At 40.7% G+C, this 16,334-nt stretch overlaps 1 protein-coding gene across 1 annotated transcript; it reads right to left on the bottom strand.

Annotated features, from left to right (window-relative positions):
• Positions 1–3,608: 3,608 nt before the first annotated feature.
• agpat3 (1-acylglycerol-3-phosphate O-acyltransferase 3) lies at positions 3,609–8,635 on the bottom strand (the record flags this gene model as incomplete). The annotated part of the gene is made up of 8 exons (XM_079231156.1): positions 3,609–3,700; positions 3,884–4,082; positions 4,413–4,488; positions 5,328–5,430; positions 5,511–5,664; positions 7,409–7,570; positions 7,688–7,857; positions 8,458–8,635. 8 exons carry the CDS (start codon positions 8,633–8,635, stop codon positions 3,609–3,611), a joined length of 1,134 nt encoding a protein of 377 aa, XP_079087282.1.
• Between the last annotated feature and the right edge of the window lie 7,699 nt (positions 8,636–16,334).

Raw genomic sequence — 16,334 nt, 5'->3', positions numbered from 1 at the left:
ATTGACTACAGTAAGAAACCATGATTAATTACAAAGTTGGAAAACTGTTATGTAAGCATCATCTGTGCATGCCTACAGCATTCTGTGTGTGGCGTTAATTAGAAGAGGCATCACTGAAGGCAATTACAGCCCCAAACCTGAAAAGGTGAGCCAGTGTCACGTATAACCTTTGCAGATAATTTCATAAAGTGAAGCCCAGAGGACAGCTCAGTTTGAATCTTCTTCTGCTGTAGCTTTTCCAACAGTGGAACATTTGGTTGTAGCCTGAACTCAAGGCCCGTCATTCAGAAGAACTATTGCAAAAGAAAACAAACATTGCTGCCATTTCTAAAAAGGGATCATAATAATTTACATTATGTACATATTTATACAGTCGCTCAAAATCCTGTCACAGATCCTCTGACTATAAATCAAAAATGCCCTCAAGACATTTGATGGACGACTGGTTAATGGGTCATTCAAAAGGTCTACTGCTAAACAGCTTATTACATCCCTACAATTTCTAAAAGTGAATGTGACAGTCACCATTAACCATTTGTAGATATTTCTCTCTTCATGCTGTCACACTATCTTAATGGAAAATTGTGGATGTGTCATTATAAATGACAGAGGATAGATGTAAATGTTGCTCTGCGAAAAATGGTTCTTTTGATGGATGAGACAAGATGGAGGGAGGAAACGGTTCAAACACGTTTTGTGTGGATTCAGCATCCCCAGGACTCACACTGAGCTATATAGTCTTTGTGCAAACAGAGAAACTCACACAAATAAGTCAAAAGAGTAAGAGTTGCTGTGTGATTAAATCCTTTAATATTATCAAGTGTTTTAATTGACGAAAACATAAAAATAGGTGCCACTAACTCAATTAGCCTTGAGATAAGAAAAAAAAAAGAAGTAATTAAATTGTGTCGATTTGTAATGTTATTTGATTACATTAGAGACCTCAGAAAAGAAAAAACAGCAACCACAAGTTACATTTATATTCCTTTACTGAATAGAAAACATCCAGTGTAAAAAGTTATCCTAAATACTTTGCTTAACTTTTCAGCATTCTTCTTGCTTCTGAATATGATTTTTACTGAATGACATGATGAATTGGACTGCGTTGGTATCTGATCAGATCTCTTGAGAAAAAAAAGAAAGATAGCAGGCCAAGATACTAAACCAAAGTATCTTCTTGTAAAAAATGTGAAGTGATTAGGAACAAAGCTCTTTGTGCACAAGAGCAGACTGCACCTAATCTCAATTCTCTTCATTTCTTAATTAACTTTAGAACAAGCTGCTTGGCAACTAATTCGGGCAACTTGCTTGCTATACAGGACGACACAACAGGGGCTCAGTTAGGGTCTACATTTCCACACAAAATGTAAGCAGCGCTGTCTATTAAGGCTTGTATGAAATCGGTCTGGTTTGAGATGACTCCACAGAGAGGATGTACACAACATATTGCTGCTGAGGAGTGAACAATTAAATGAGTAACACGACATGTGGCACGGGAGCGGGCGGAGAGGGGAGGAGAGAGCGGGAAAAAAAAATGTCCCCTCCACGTCTTGCTACCATTGTTTGCATTTTGGACCAGCAAAACTGGCTTTTAACACTGGAAGAGATCCACTCATGTACTGCAGCAGCCAACGTTTAATTTGTTGCGGTAAAAACAACCAACTCTGGGATGACCGATTATAAAATGGTGAAATGTATGGAGCTGTGCAACAACGGCTAGGACATCCAGTGAAACTAAGCTGCCTGCACGCTGTGTGAGCAGCTTCCTTTATCCGCCGACTACGTACTGGGTACGAGGAAGCAACAAACTGACAACTTTTCATTTAGACTTTCATCTAAATAAAAATGGCTTTTAATTATTCATTCGCTTTGGTGATCTATCCAAATGAATGCACACTGCTCTTTCATGCACTGTAATGGGAGGAAAAGGGTGAATATTCAAACATAACGCAGATGTATGAGGTGGGTGCTGCTTTAAAGGGGTGGCAGATGAGCAATCCCTTGCCTGAGCAAGCTTGATTTAAGGCAAAGGTTAAAACATCACTACTACAGTGTCTGGAAAGAAAATTATACGCTACGAGGCTGCATGAAGACAGTTCATGACCTTTTCCTGGAATCCGGTTACACTGAAATTTAAACAAAAGCCGAACAGAGCAGTGTGCACTGCATTTAAACGGTCAACACTGGCATCAGTGGGTGGTAAGCTGAACAGCTTCAGTGTCTGGACTGGGATTGCTGGTTGAATTAACATCACATTTAGGGGTAAAATGAAATATTATGTATAGCAAATTCCTATTTGTGTAAAGCAAGTGAAAATAGGAATAAAAACTGGAAAATAAATAGAAATGTGTCAATGAATCCATCGGAGTTGGTGCTGAGGGCTACAAATGAGACCTGCAACAGATGGTAGGTGTCCTTGATGAGGGTAGTTTTCACATTCGGAGCCCTTGTTTTAGTTTAGCAGACACCAGCCTCTCCATGCCAAGACGTTAAGGGGTCAGTTCACCAAAATCACGAGATAAAAAAAATGTCCCCACTTAACCCTTGTGGAATATAGCCCAGGAGATGATGTGGGATTTGTGTTTAGCGATCTCTGCCCTGAGACTTCTGCTGCTCACCAAATACAATAGAGGTGGGCTGAATGCCAGTGGTGGTGCTCAAATTATTAAAAATGATACCTGCAGTGTCTATTCCAAGAAACAATCCTATTTGGATAATGACTGAATTATTTTTTGTACTATTGTTATTATAATAGTCTTTTTACAACCAACAAATAGTAACTGAGGAAAATTGTTAGAAATGATCACGTGTAGACAGAGACATTGGTTTCTGGAAAGACTTTCACTCAGCTACATTGTACTGGAGGAGCAGTAGAAGTGTCAGTGGTGGCTCAGACTCAGGACACATACAAACCCAAACTATCCGCCTGGCTGGATACCTAGAAGTTAAATGGTAGTTGATTTGTGATTGTGGTGAAACGACCCGTTAACAGTAAAGAAAGCATGCTGGGCCTCAAGGCATCAGTTCCCACTACAAGTTCCACTAAGTGGAAAAAAAGGGAGTGAGATGTCCTGCATGTTACAGATTGCTGTTGCAGAAACACATCGCCCCCCGGTGGTTCCGATTGAAAAGATCAGAGACAAATCTTCTTGGGTTCTGTGGAGGAAGGAAATGCGCATGTCACCCCTCCATGATTGGCTGATGACTGACAGGAAGTGGTTGGGAGAGCAGAGCAGGAAATGGGCTTACTGGCTGTCCATGTGACCGCAGACATGTTAGGAGCTTAAACTTGGGTGTTACCGGGACTTAATGGAAGTTGGATGTCGGCAGTGGGATTAAGAAAGATGCAGGGGAATACAGTGCTGCATCTCCCCCTCCTTATGTTGTGTGTTACAACAGAGAGCTTGAACCCCAGACCCTCCATTTTCTCTCTCACTCTAGTGCCATTAGTATTTCTAACTCTGGTCTCCATGTTTTCACGGCTGAGTCTCCTCCCCTGTCTTTCAACCGACTCGACAGTAGGAGGAGAATGGAGTTGGGTAGGGGTGAGATACCGCAGGGTGACCGCAAAGTAACGGCTGTATACGGAGAGGAGGGGGGGACACACTTTAGTTTTCTTTCTTGACACCCGGGTTGCCGTAACTGGAGCCCGTTTTGTTCACCTCGGTGACCCCTATGAGGCGGCGGATGGCTATTGAGGCTGCGGAGAGAGCAAAGGGAAAAACAAAGGAGTTGAGTAAATGAGGACAGACTTTAAACAAAACTGTACATTTAGCCATTTCTATTTTGTTTTCCCAATCCAACAAGCTCTTGATCGATCCACAAGAGGATGGAAGCTGTGTTATTATTCAGTCTAAGGGCCGCTTGCACAGAGTTTACCTACCTATGATGAGGAAAATGATAAAGCCAATGATGAGGAGGGGGGAGCCACTGACGACCACACCACAAGCAAAGTTGATGAGGGGCGAAAGCAGCAGTGTGGCCCAAAACAGGAAGTTCAGCAGCGTCCATGGCCTGCGACGCGTGGTTATTGTGGGTCCGGGGTACTTGCCTTCCTTTTTGTAGTATTCCTGTAAGGCATCCTAAGCAGAACAAGAAGAAGAATTGTTTTTTGATCACTTCGGGCTAGGTCATTGTCTCTTTTAACCTGAGACATAGTAACCGCCCTTAACCCGTCATCTAACATACTGTACAGACTAACTGATGACTCAAATCAGAACAAAATGCCTCAAGGGCCAGAGAGGCATTTGGAGTCATTAAGGAAGTTTGCACTTTCATACTATAGGGATTCATGTTCAGTCTACATGCAAACAGCTTTAATACTACTACTCATCAGTGCACAACAAGTGAGGGAAGGTATCTGAAACTGAACCGAGGTTAATTAACTAGAATTTTAAATGTTCTGAGTTTACCTTCTCCTGGTAGAGCTTGTGCAGCCAGATTGCACACTCCTTCTCATCAGCTGGTATGTCCTCCACAGGGAACCGCCTGGTTGGAAAAAAAACAACAACTCTCGTCTTAACACTGGGAACGGACCTTAAGATTCCTGAATCTACACTGTTTTTTTCCCTGTTTCGACAGTGAGAAATGAGCACGTTATCATTTAATCCATCAGCTCATTTTCCGTTACAGAGGAACAACAACGTGTCACTTGCAACCCAATCTCTACTGCACATGTGCAACCTAGTACGACACACCTGTGGTTACTCTTGTGCACCTCATTTGTACTCCGATAATGCTCACAGCTAACATACAGATGTTGTATTGAGTTATTTTATTATGGGTTGAAGCTATATTATAAATACATATCTTGTTATATCTTCTTGATATGTGGTTTTACAAGTCCCAGTAAAGTCTATATAAAATACATTCACACATTATCTATGTATTACATTAAGAAGATTTCTTTTAAACATTTTTTTAAACCAATGTTTAGTTTAATTCAGCTAACATTTCATGAAAGAGTATGAATGTAAAACCCATTGGTATGATGTTTCTCACCACCAGAGGGCTCCCTCTGCACCATAGATCTATGTTTGTGCCAAGTGATTTCTTTAAAGTCACTGGTTACCACAAAATCAACAAAAGTATCTTCCAGTACTCTCCTTTTCTCATCGAGTACAAAGAAGAAATACTACATCTCTCTACTTAAGTTTTGCTGCAGAGACAAAGCACTGCTTGTCCCGGCCATTTCAGCGTGAGCTGAACGTGCTGCAAAGCACTCTTACGGTCTCTTTCATTGTTATAGGACAAAAATGCAGTTTTTGGTTGGAGGCCTTGTTCCATTTGAAGAAACTCAGTACACGCAGGGATTCAGTGGAACTCACCTCACACTCAAGTCAGCTTTGTATTTCTTGCCGTTGACGATGCCCAGGAGAGTTGGAGTTTGGTTGTCTTTGAAGTTCAGAGTCACATCGTACACAGCAGTTACTGTAACAAAGAGAAACAGATTAGAAACAAACGAGTCATATGTGAACTGAGGCATGATGAACTTTGTTTCTACACGCTACCTGTGCCCTTAAGACATTGCATGGTGGTGGTGAATCCTTTGGTTCGGGGCAGTAGGTGGTATTTGAGCTTGGGCAGGCCTTTACTCTCTGCAACCTGCATACTGATTTGGTGCTTCGTCTCTGTGAAGCGGGTTCCCTCGCAGTACAGCAGAAACTGTGGAGGGAGACGAGCTGTGTTAATGCGCACGAGCACACATCCATTAAAAAGGAAAAAAATAATCACGCAAGACTTGAGGTGACCTCCTTTCCTTTGTTTTATCCGCTACCCTTCTTCTGCTTCACAGGTCAATTCACCTCAATGTAACACTGCTGATATAAAGTTAGCAGGTTATCTCAATAGGCAAGCGGATGGCAACTCCACTGAGTGTTTAGGTTGTTTATCTGAACACAAAAGCTATGTCATCAGCAGTGGCCTAATGCTTGACTTAAGTTAATTAGATCAACTGCTGATCTGCCTAATCTCAGCTGGTGAACTGGTTGAGTCAAGGTGAAAATCTGAAACACACAGAGCTTTACACCTTCAGTAAAGGACCTGCTGCCACCAGGTGAGTTTCCACAAATGCAAGTCCCTTGCCTGTTTACACAGAAAAGAGCAATTTTGCCTGCGGCTGTTTATGCAAAGTGGAAAGTTCAGTTCATGAGGTTTCAGAGAAAAGAGAAACACACTCCCTCCTGTTGAGAGCTTTTAACGCTCTCGACAGCTGGTGTACTGTAGGACATGTGAATATCTAGATACACAAGTAGAGACAAACTCTGTCAAAGGGCAGCATCTGCATTCGCTCATATTCTTGAATAGAGTATTATATCCCAATGGATCCTTAAGAATTGACAGTGCATGAATAAATTCCAACTTGGATCATATATATATATTTTTTTAATTTAATTGTTGTCATTGGTTGTAATAACATTGAATTCACCAAGTTAACAGCTGAATATATAAACACAAGCTGACATACACTTAAACAAGTTTTTACAAACTCCTTGATTAGTCAGTCAAAATTGTTTGGAATAAAAAAATACCCAAACTGCTTAAATTAAAAAAAGGTTTACTGGCCGAGTTTATGGTTGACCTTTGACCTACTATACTAGGTGTGTAGATGTGATGTGTTTCCTCTCTGCTCTGTGGAATTTTTACTCAAAAGTACGGGTATAAACACATTTGAATAAATTGTTCTTGCCCTGTAGGACTTGTTTTGAGAAAAATCAGCAATATACTTAGTGAGTGTAATAATAATAATAATAATAATAACCAGTAAAAGTGATGCATATGCCACAGAAATGAGTTCCAAGTTGTAATTAACCAGAATTTAAAAAGTAAAACACTTTATCCTATATTTCACTGACATGATGTAGTCAAGTAACTACACGTCTGGTTGTTCCCAAGAAGTCTACTCAGAGTTGAGATGAGTAATCGAACAGTACATTCCATTAACCAAACCGCTTATCCTATTTAGGGTCGCTGGAGCTGATCCCAGCTGACATTCGGTGAAGGCAGGGTTCACCCTGGACAGGTTGCCGGTTTATCGCAGGGCACAAATAGAGACAGACAACCATTCACACTCACAGTCACACCTACGGGCAATTTAGAGTCCAATTAACCTAAGCTGCATGTCTTTGGCCTGTGGGAAGAAACCGGAGAACCTGGAGGAAACCCACGCTGGCATGGGTAGAACATGCAAACTCCACACAGAGGGACTGCCAAGTACAGGATCCTAACCCGGGCCCCTCTCGCTGTGAGGCGACAGTGCTAGCCACTACACCACCGTGCAGCCGCAACAGTACATGATATTGTGATTTTGCAAATGGATGTGTAGAAGCAGACAGCTAAACCTTCCACACAGCTTACTCCTGACACTTCTACAAAACAGATAAACAAAGTACGTCTCACGTCTACTTACCCACATATATTCAGGATAGTCTTTGAGACTGCTTAGTCCCTTGAAGACAGTCTTTCGGTCCTCCTCCCACTTTCTTTTGCAGAAGACTATTTCTAGGAAGTACCAGGTCCAGCCAATCAGAGGAACCTTCAGTAGCTCGTGTTTGGCTAGCACTTTTGAACTCTAGAGAGGGAGGATGGGAACATGTGTATAATGATGAAGCTTAGATTTAACGCAATCAAGTTTGAAATATGACTACGACAAATAATTAATTGGATTCATTTTTGCTACATTACTAACCCCTAGGATGCCAAATCTTTCGCACATGGTCCAGCCACACAGAAAGTCGATCTCATAGTTGTGGTTGAGGATGGTGATGACATGCTCTTTGCCAAACTTGTCCACCGTAGCTTGGTCAGTGTATAGGGTGCATTCTGTGCCTGACCACCACTCCAGCAGCATCACCAGCTCTGCAGAGATGACAAAACATCATGTGAACTGACAATACTTTGTTATACTACTCTGTTGTCTTTAATTATCTTTTTGTCTCCGTTGTCTTTTTTTTATATTTATCTTGTTTATTGTATATAATATGTATACATGTACGATGAGCGCTACGTGAAACCGGAGTCAAATTCCATGTATGTGTAAACACACGGCCAATAAAACAGATTCTGATTATTTATAGTATCGACTATATGAGAACTATGCTAAGTACCAATTCACAGCATTTTCCTTTAAAAACACGTCAAGTTTGTTCCTCGGTTTTGCTGATTAATACAAAACAGATTTATGCTACAAATCAGTTACCACGCCACAGAGAATTGTGTATGTCGGTTTGAGCCTCAGCTGCTCTCGATAACCCATATGGGCAGCCACTGCCCACTTAACAGATTTATGCACACAGGATATTGAATAATTTAAATGCAAATGGCAAGTAGCCAGGTCAAATGTGATGACGAACTACCTAGTGCCTTTTCTTTCTTACATTTTTTTGAAATAGGACATTTTGTATTGCATTAAACTAAACTACAACGTATAGCAAAAACACAAGCGTATAATGTACTCACGACTCCAGAGAGAGTAGGCCAGCCGGCAGTTGATTTTGCGATAGAGCTGCTTGTTTATTGGCCAGAGGATGCAAGTGCAGAGCTGAATTAGGTTTATGATGAGGCCGCTCACCACAAACACAAAGCCCATCAGCAACTGCAGGATGAACAGGCTCTTCAGGTAGGCCAGCAGAGCCATAGCTGAGTAGGCTCCTTTCTATACACTATGACCAACCTGAGAGAGGGCAGAAACACAAGAGGCAAAACAACTTTACTGAGCGATGTGCATGAAGGAGGAGGGTTAAAATAAAAAGGGAGGCAAACAATTAATGATTGATGGAACAGCAGGGATAAAACAATGTGGTCCGTTTCAGTCTGTTGTGCTTTCAGAAGTTCAATAAACAGTAGTGTTTCTTACCACGGTGGGATCCTTTTACAGGCCGCGTTTGCACGGTCCGTCAGCCAATACTACCGACCTGATGGAGACAGAAGAACAGAGGTTGAGCTGACAGGTCATTAAACAGGCTGGATTTTGCTATCCAATAGCTAACCAGTTAATTGGTCAATATAGCTTTGTCGAAAAACTACACATTGCTTTGAAAAAGAGCATGGTTGCAAAGTTTTGATTTTTAGTGTCAGTCCTCATTTTTGACCCGAGCCTGACCTTTTACAAAAGGCTGTGAGACAGAAGTGAGACAGCCACACATGTCAATGACATTTCAATAAACTAAGAAATACATTGTTGTTCTGAGTGCACAGGACCAATCATAGTATTTTTCAAGTGATCGGTATTAGTCATAGAAGGCCTGATCCATCTCTGATGGTTCCAGCTTCAAATTTGAGAACTTCCTGACAAAACAAATGAAATACACAAACGATCAGAAGTTGCAGCCTGAGCCAAAGCGCATCATACTACACCAATGATGCTGCCCACCAGAACAGGTTTTGTCTGTGCTTTTCTGAGCTGACTTTGGGAGCTCCAGTTCAAACACATTTGAACTCAGGTGAAACGTAAACATTTAATTGCCCCTCGGTAAGGATGTGGCCATGTTCGGACTATTAGCACTGCAACAGACTGGGGACCTATCCAGGATGATTGTGTGATTTTGCAAAGCATGCTGGGAAAGGCTGCACTCCTTTGTGATGCTGAAAAGGGCTGGGGATCTATACTAGGCATCTGCCACATGTTTATACAACTTGTAAATTAGATCAGCTAGCTATTTTAACCACAGAGCGCCATCTAGTGGCTATGGAGTTACTGAAAACTGCTTATATTCAACAACAACAAAACATTAAAAACAAGTAAAAAGTGATTAAAACAAAACATAATTTCAATATCCACCCCAATTAAGACACCATAGGTCGACAAATGTGTTTTGCCACTGTTTGCCAATGTTTCAGAGGATGCAGTGACACAGAATGGATCGTTATTTTTAAGCCAATAAAAGCTCCCGAGTGTGTAGTGCGGAAATATGACATTACATTTTGATTCACAATGGCAGGCAGAGATGGGTGAGAAGAACATTTATTTTGGTCTTTACAGCTGGCAGGGACAAAACATACTTATAGACCACCTTTTCCCCCTTACAGTGTTTTTTTCTCACTTATTTTGGATGGCGGTCCTTTTTTAATCAGAATCAGATCAGAATCAGAAACCGTTTATTGCCAGGAATGTTTGCACAAACGAGGAATTTAGTTAATCCGAAGTTGGTCTCAAGTCTCTAAAGGTTGTGAACGCCTGCATCGGATGATGTTTTATATTGAACAGCCCACATTACACAATGTACTGGCCATACTAGCTTGATTGCTTTCCATAACACTGTTCATAAACTGTTTTTGTTAAAAATGTTACTATCAATAAATATTCCCCATCAGGCCGTCCACAGGCCACCCGGCCTTGACTGGACTTGTTCCCACATCTGCACCAAAGCCAATTAAAGTGGAGGTCAAGCCAGTTTAAAGTCGTTCTGAGAAACTTTTCTAATCCGAGTTGTCCTTTCGCAGATCTGTCGCGATCTATGGACACCCAATCCACTTCCGCCACCTGTTTTACATTTTAAGTCAAATCAACTGTCAGTGTACATGGCTAAAAATCATAGAGCTATATGTCAAAAATAAATCTACAAAATAAGGGAGGGAGAGCTTAATTTGATTCACCTGAACAAGAAAGCATCAATATTGCACTCAAAGTTCTATTCATTGTGAAAGATTACATTTTGATTTATTATACCGTACAATTAACTATGCAGTGCTGGCAACATCAACATACGTACAGTCCCCTGCATTCACTGACAACTGTGTCAGCAAATCAGCAAAAGAAATAATGCAGCGTTATTGCTTTATTTCAGAACAGCAGCCTGCATGCTAGACAACAAGGGAGAGACATAACACTGTCTTGTTCACATAGCGTCTGTAACGACAGAGTCCAGTGCAGAGAGTACAATCCTTAAACAGCCAAATAGTTGCAGATAGTAACCAGAGTTGTTTTCTCTATCCTGACAAAGAAGTTTAGCTTCTAAACATAGATGACCAAAAAGCCAAGACACCTTACCTCAAGTCTGTATCATATTCATGAAAGTACCATTTCAGAAAGAAAGAAAAACTCAGTAAATAAAGCTATATAATTGACACATGCCCACAATGATGTGGCTAACTAATGAAGACAACTAGTCTGATCCAGTGCAATCAATCCCTCTCAAACGCTGCAACACAACACACAGAATAACAAAGTAGCCTCTGAGTGAAGGAAAGGAAAGCTTACATGCATTTGCAGAGTTCAGTCTCCTGGGCAAACAGACATAAAAATGTGTCCTAATCTGTGCGGTTGGGACAAACTGAAATGTTGCAACAGCCTTACGTGTCATCTATTGCCTGATAGTTCTGCCTATCAGTCCAAACATCTGTCTCAATACATTGTGCTCCAGATATGACCTTTGCTCGTACTGAGAGAGAGTGGCTGGAAGGGGTAAAGTCACGCCAGTGCATATTTATCCCGTGGCTCCTGTAACATAATTAGAAAGCTACAACACTGAAGAATCAAAGAGGGGAGTGTGTTGTAAATAGAAAATGCAACAGATACATGCCATTTTGTTTCAGTCAGCTTGATAATGATGAACAGAACATGCACTATGGGACAATTGTTATCTGAAACTATTAAAACAGATTTACTGTATTAAAATCAACTTGTGGAAACTTGCTCAGGAAAATATTCAATGTGGTGTTGTTTGGCCCGAGGATGCAAATAGAAAAAAAAGTTTCCCAAAATCTGTGACAGATTTCTCAAAACAACATGAACTACTTCTCAATTTCTCTCTGTACATGGGAGTCATACAACTCTGAAAGACCACAAATTTCAACTCAAGTTGAAATGGAGGCCGTAATTCCAAATGACCAAACCACAAAATGACCAAAACTCAAAAACTAACTGATGGAAAGTGAAAGGTAATAGTAACGGGGAGCAGTGCGAAGGTGGACAGCACAAGGCTTGTGTGTCCTGGCTGCTCCAAATATCTCAGGTGAAGTGTTGACTGTAAATTACTTTTGAACCCCACGCTGGTCCGACCTCCTTAATGTCAGTATTCAGCTTACAGCGCTGTCAGCAGCCCAGCAGGAGAGACGCTCTGGGTTGTTAGGATTTTGTATATGAAGGATGTGCAGCTGGATGCCGATCTTTACTTTCTCTGACTATCTACAGATAAGAAAATGACAAATGAACCGCATGACAAACCCACATACTGAAGGCTACCCGCTGACGTTGAAGAGCAGACCTGAGCTGAATCTATTTGGAGTGTCGTTTTCACCACTAATATTGTGTTTTTAGTTTGAAACAATATCTTTAAAATTACATTTTTATTTATTTGACCTGATGCTTAGGCCTGGTGGGCCAACTTGCAATACACTGTCGGAAAATCTGGTGCCAGATAATGCTGTATTTTTGGACTGATACAATGCATTTACATAGCCAAAATCATGTGATCCTTATTGCTTGTTATATTCTATCAAAAATTCATAACCAAGATACATACCAACTTCAACAGACAGAATTAAAAAATGTTGTGGTGCTCAGCGTAATTGATTGTATCTGTGCTCTATTTCAGTTATTCAGGTTAGTAGTTAGTTAAGAGTAGACAGTAAAACATATTTTTTTCGAAAAGAAATATTCACAGCCCAATCAGAATAACACCTCAATTGAGCTTAATGCAACACAATGACTTCATCATTCAGATGATCACACTAATCAAACACATCAACTTTTCTTGAACCAAACTTCAGGTGTACTCTTGTTACGAACATATTTTTGCATTGGGGTTTCGAGGCCCACATAACAAAAAGGAGGAATAAATGACATTCAGAGAAACAAAAATTTGGTTCGACCATAAAAACAGCCAATGGAGATCCACCTCCCTACAGGCCCACCTGTAACCACACACAGATTAGAGACGCTGACTGGGTTAAAGCTGCTTAAGGCTCGACAGCCGCTTCTGCTCTAAAAGGCCTGCTGAAATTCACATGATAAAACAAGTTAGCCTTATCCTGGCAGGCACTGCACCCTTGTCAAGAAAATTGTATTCTTAAAAACTGAATTTGGCATGCAAAGGTCTGAACTCCTCTTACCACTGAACAGTTACACACCGGAGTGCCATGCCGAATTATATCTCTTTTAGTTCTAATAAAACTGGTAGGGCCCGACCTAGCTCGGCCAAGCTACATCTCTCGTATTTAACTTACCAGTAGACATAGTAGGCCATTGCCATGACCACCAATGCCCCACAAGTCCCAGTGAAGATCATCACAGCACTCTGATTCAGCATTCTGGCTCCTGGTATTTCACCAAATCAAAGCCAGAATAATAAAAAAGAACATAAAGAAAAATCCTGCAAAGAGCAGTGGATAGTCACAGGCTGTAGTGCTTCATCGCCATTATAATCCCACAGAAGGAAAGAGAGGGATTATGATGAGGACAGCGAGAACACAGCCAGATCCCCAGATCCTTTTGGAGGAGCTGACTATTCAGCAAACAAGTTCACTGAGGAGCAGAGGATTTCATGTAACGAGGAAAATTACCAATAATAATGGATCTTCATTGAGAGCAAGCGCAAAAACAGTCCAGGAAGAGTGAAGATGGCTCACTTCTGGAAGCAGGGAGACACACATGTACTGTAAGCAGTGTCTTACATGCATTCCGATCCTCTAATCCAATGGATCAGATTAGGCCTGATTAGCAGGCTATGGGCACCCTGGATGTGTCACATTTCATTAAAATTAACAAAGAAGAAGGCAGGGCTCTCCCCAACTGCGGTAGAGTTAGCAGAAGGGCATCTGTTACGCTAAAAGGAACCAATCATAACGTAGACTTTCTCGCCTCACCTTGCCATTGGCCACCTATTAGTAACACCTAGCATTAGGCAGACGTGCTGTGTTTTGTTTCTCTCTGATCAAGTGTCATTGGGGATGAATTAACAAAAAGCCTGGGAATTAGTGTGTATTAATGTGTATACTACATCTTCCCTCTCTCTCTGTGTCTCTTTTGGCAGTACCTTGAGAGCTGGAAATTATTAACAACAGATCTGTATTGCTCAACCACACGGACATGGCAGACAGGGCTAGTGGGCAAGCCAACAAAAGCCTTTGGGTTCACACAGGCTGGCAGAGAGATGCAGGAATGAACTCCAGCATTTACTGAAGCAAATAGGTCAAAGGTTAGAGTACAGTCTTGAGCCTTCCAACCAAATATAAATAGAGATACAAATACATTGGGATCGCTTGACAATGAAGGTCATTCATGTTTCAAAGTATTAAGTGCTCTGAATCCTGTGCATAGCAACACTGTAAAGCTGAGCCCTCAATAGCAATGTCAGTTATACAGTTGTTCGTTAAGTGTGACAGCCACATCACTGACTAGCACTACAGACAAAAGTTACCCTAGGTGTTACTCTTGACAGGTAAAATAAACTGTGAATGTGCATTCAATTCCTTTGATTATGAACATACACACACGAGTCAAAAGAAGAAGAAAAAAATAACACTGAGGAGGATAATACACCAGGGAAAAATGCACTTGCCCAGGTTAAACCCTAATAATGTTTGTTCAATATTGGAATTCACAGTTTAAAAGATGGGCCGAAAAGGAAAAGATCACCATCATGGCAAAGTCATGTCTTGCAATAATGAAAAGATTAAAATGAAATCGATCCTAAAAAACATCTGTGTAGTTATCTACCATTGTGAAACATCTAAGCTCTTTATTACAACAATCACTGTGGGTGTTAGTTTATGTCCTTGAGCACGCTCAGTGATGCACGTCTGACAAAATTACCACAACAGAATAATGCAATAGAAGAGTTTTGTGAAATTAATCTTGATACACAGCAGTTAGAGGAAATCTTGAAATATACTCCAACAGTCCATGCAAAGCCTCAGCAGAATGGCTTCTCAAAAAGGACAGAAATGATTTAACAAATAACGTAAATTGCTGACTGGCGTAGAATGGCCTTGCGTCACTTTAACAGGGTTACAACACTTTCAAAGCTCACTCTGGACTCTAGAGGTAGCTTTAGTAAGAGGTGATGACTGATAAGACTCAATGCTATATAAAAAGGTCCTTCTTGCTGTAGTCAGCAAAAATAATGGGACTAATGGCAAAAGGAGGAGGGGGGATGTAGTGGGTGAAATCATCTGCTCGAGTATGGACACTCTAAGTTGAGTGTGGACACTCCAAGTTGAAAGCAGTTAAACAGTCACACAAATATTTACAAGGTTAATAAAACGATACACTGCTAGTGTGGGATTACCTTTCAAGAAGGTACTGCTCAGAAAAAAGGGCGTATCTACATCTCAAAGTCCTATAGGGCAATACTTGATTAGCTGATAAAGAGTTCACTGGGGTTCTACACACAAACATGTGTTTGGACTTTGAACCAACAATTTGTAAAATTACCAAGTGTGTTTTCATGACATCTATACAATCGGAGCAGTTTTGAAGTAGATGCTTCAATTTGGCCACTATTACATAACATATATAGTATACCATTTCTGTTCGCACTTAGTTTATAAAGGCCACAAATGTTGTTTGACATTTAGGCCTATGCACAGCATAAAAACCCACACAGACTTCTAAAATGCTGTGAACCGTGAAGGGATAATCAAAATAAAATAAACTGACTGAGCTCATCTTTTAAGAGAAACTGAGCAAGTAATAAATCATTTAAATTTGGTATGCACATAAAGTAAAATAAGAAGCTAATGGCCTCTTTCTCTCTCTTGGCCAGAATGGATTTCTGACCAGGTTGAAAGCTGCAACGTATAGATGTCTGCAGTTTTCTAATTTACTGTAAATCATCATAATTAAAAGGTTCTACAGGTGTTATCTGATTAATTGAGCAATGCCTGTTGGGAGCCCCTGTTTTCAGCAGGTTACACTTGTTATTACCACCAATACAGAAAAGATTAGACAGCCGAGGGGCGAGTCTCAACAGAAAATGAACAGATTGCAATTTAGATAAGTGGCTCTTTGTCAGTCATTTAGCAGATTACCAAAAATGACACAGATTTCAACATTAACTGTTAATTTATAACAATAATCACTCATCACTATCATAGCCAAGCACTAAAGCAATGTACACATCTGTCAAGTTGTGTTGCATGCAGTCACACCTCTGCAATATCAGCTTGGAGTAATGACACATATTTACATTATATTTGCATTAGTGCACTGTCTATCCATCAAGACAAACGCTGTATCAATGGACTAGGCATATATGGTTGTAGTCCAATTTAACTACGTGGACAGTGTTGTGAGAACACAGCTGCCTCTTGCACAAATATATCATGGTCAGGGCATTTTATGATCAATTACTAATAACACATAATTTAAAGCCCAACTGATCAAGGTAACATTA

The sequence above is a fragment of the Taurulus bubalis genome (assembly GCF_910589615.1).
Source record: "Taurulus bubalis genome assembly, chromosome: 15".
In the NCBI taxonomy this organism is placed as follows: domain Eukaryota; kingdom Metazoa; phylum Chordata; class Actinopteri; order Perciformes; family Cottidae; genus Taurulus; species Taurulus bubalis.
The sequence above is the reverse complement of the archived record's forward strand: the minus strand, read 5'-3'. Positions and strand labels throughout refer to the sequence as shown.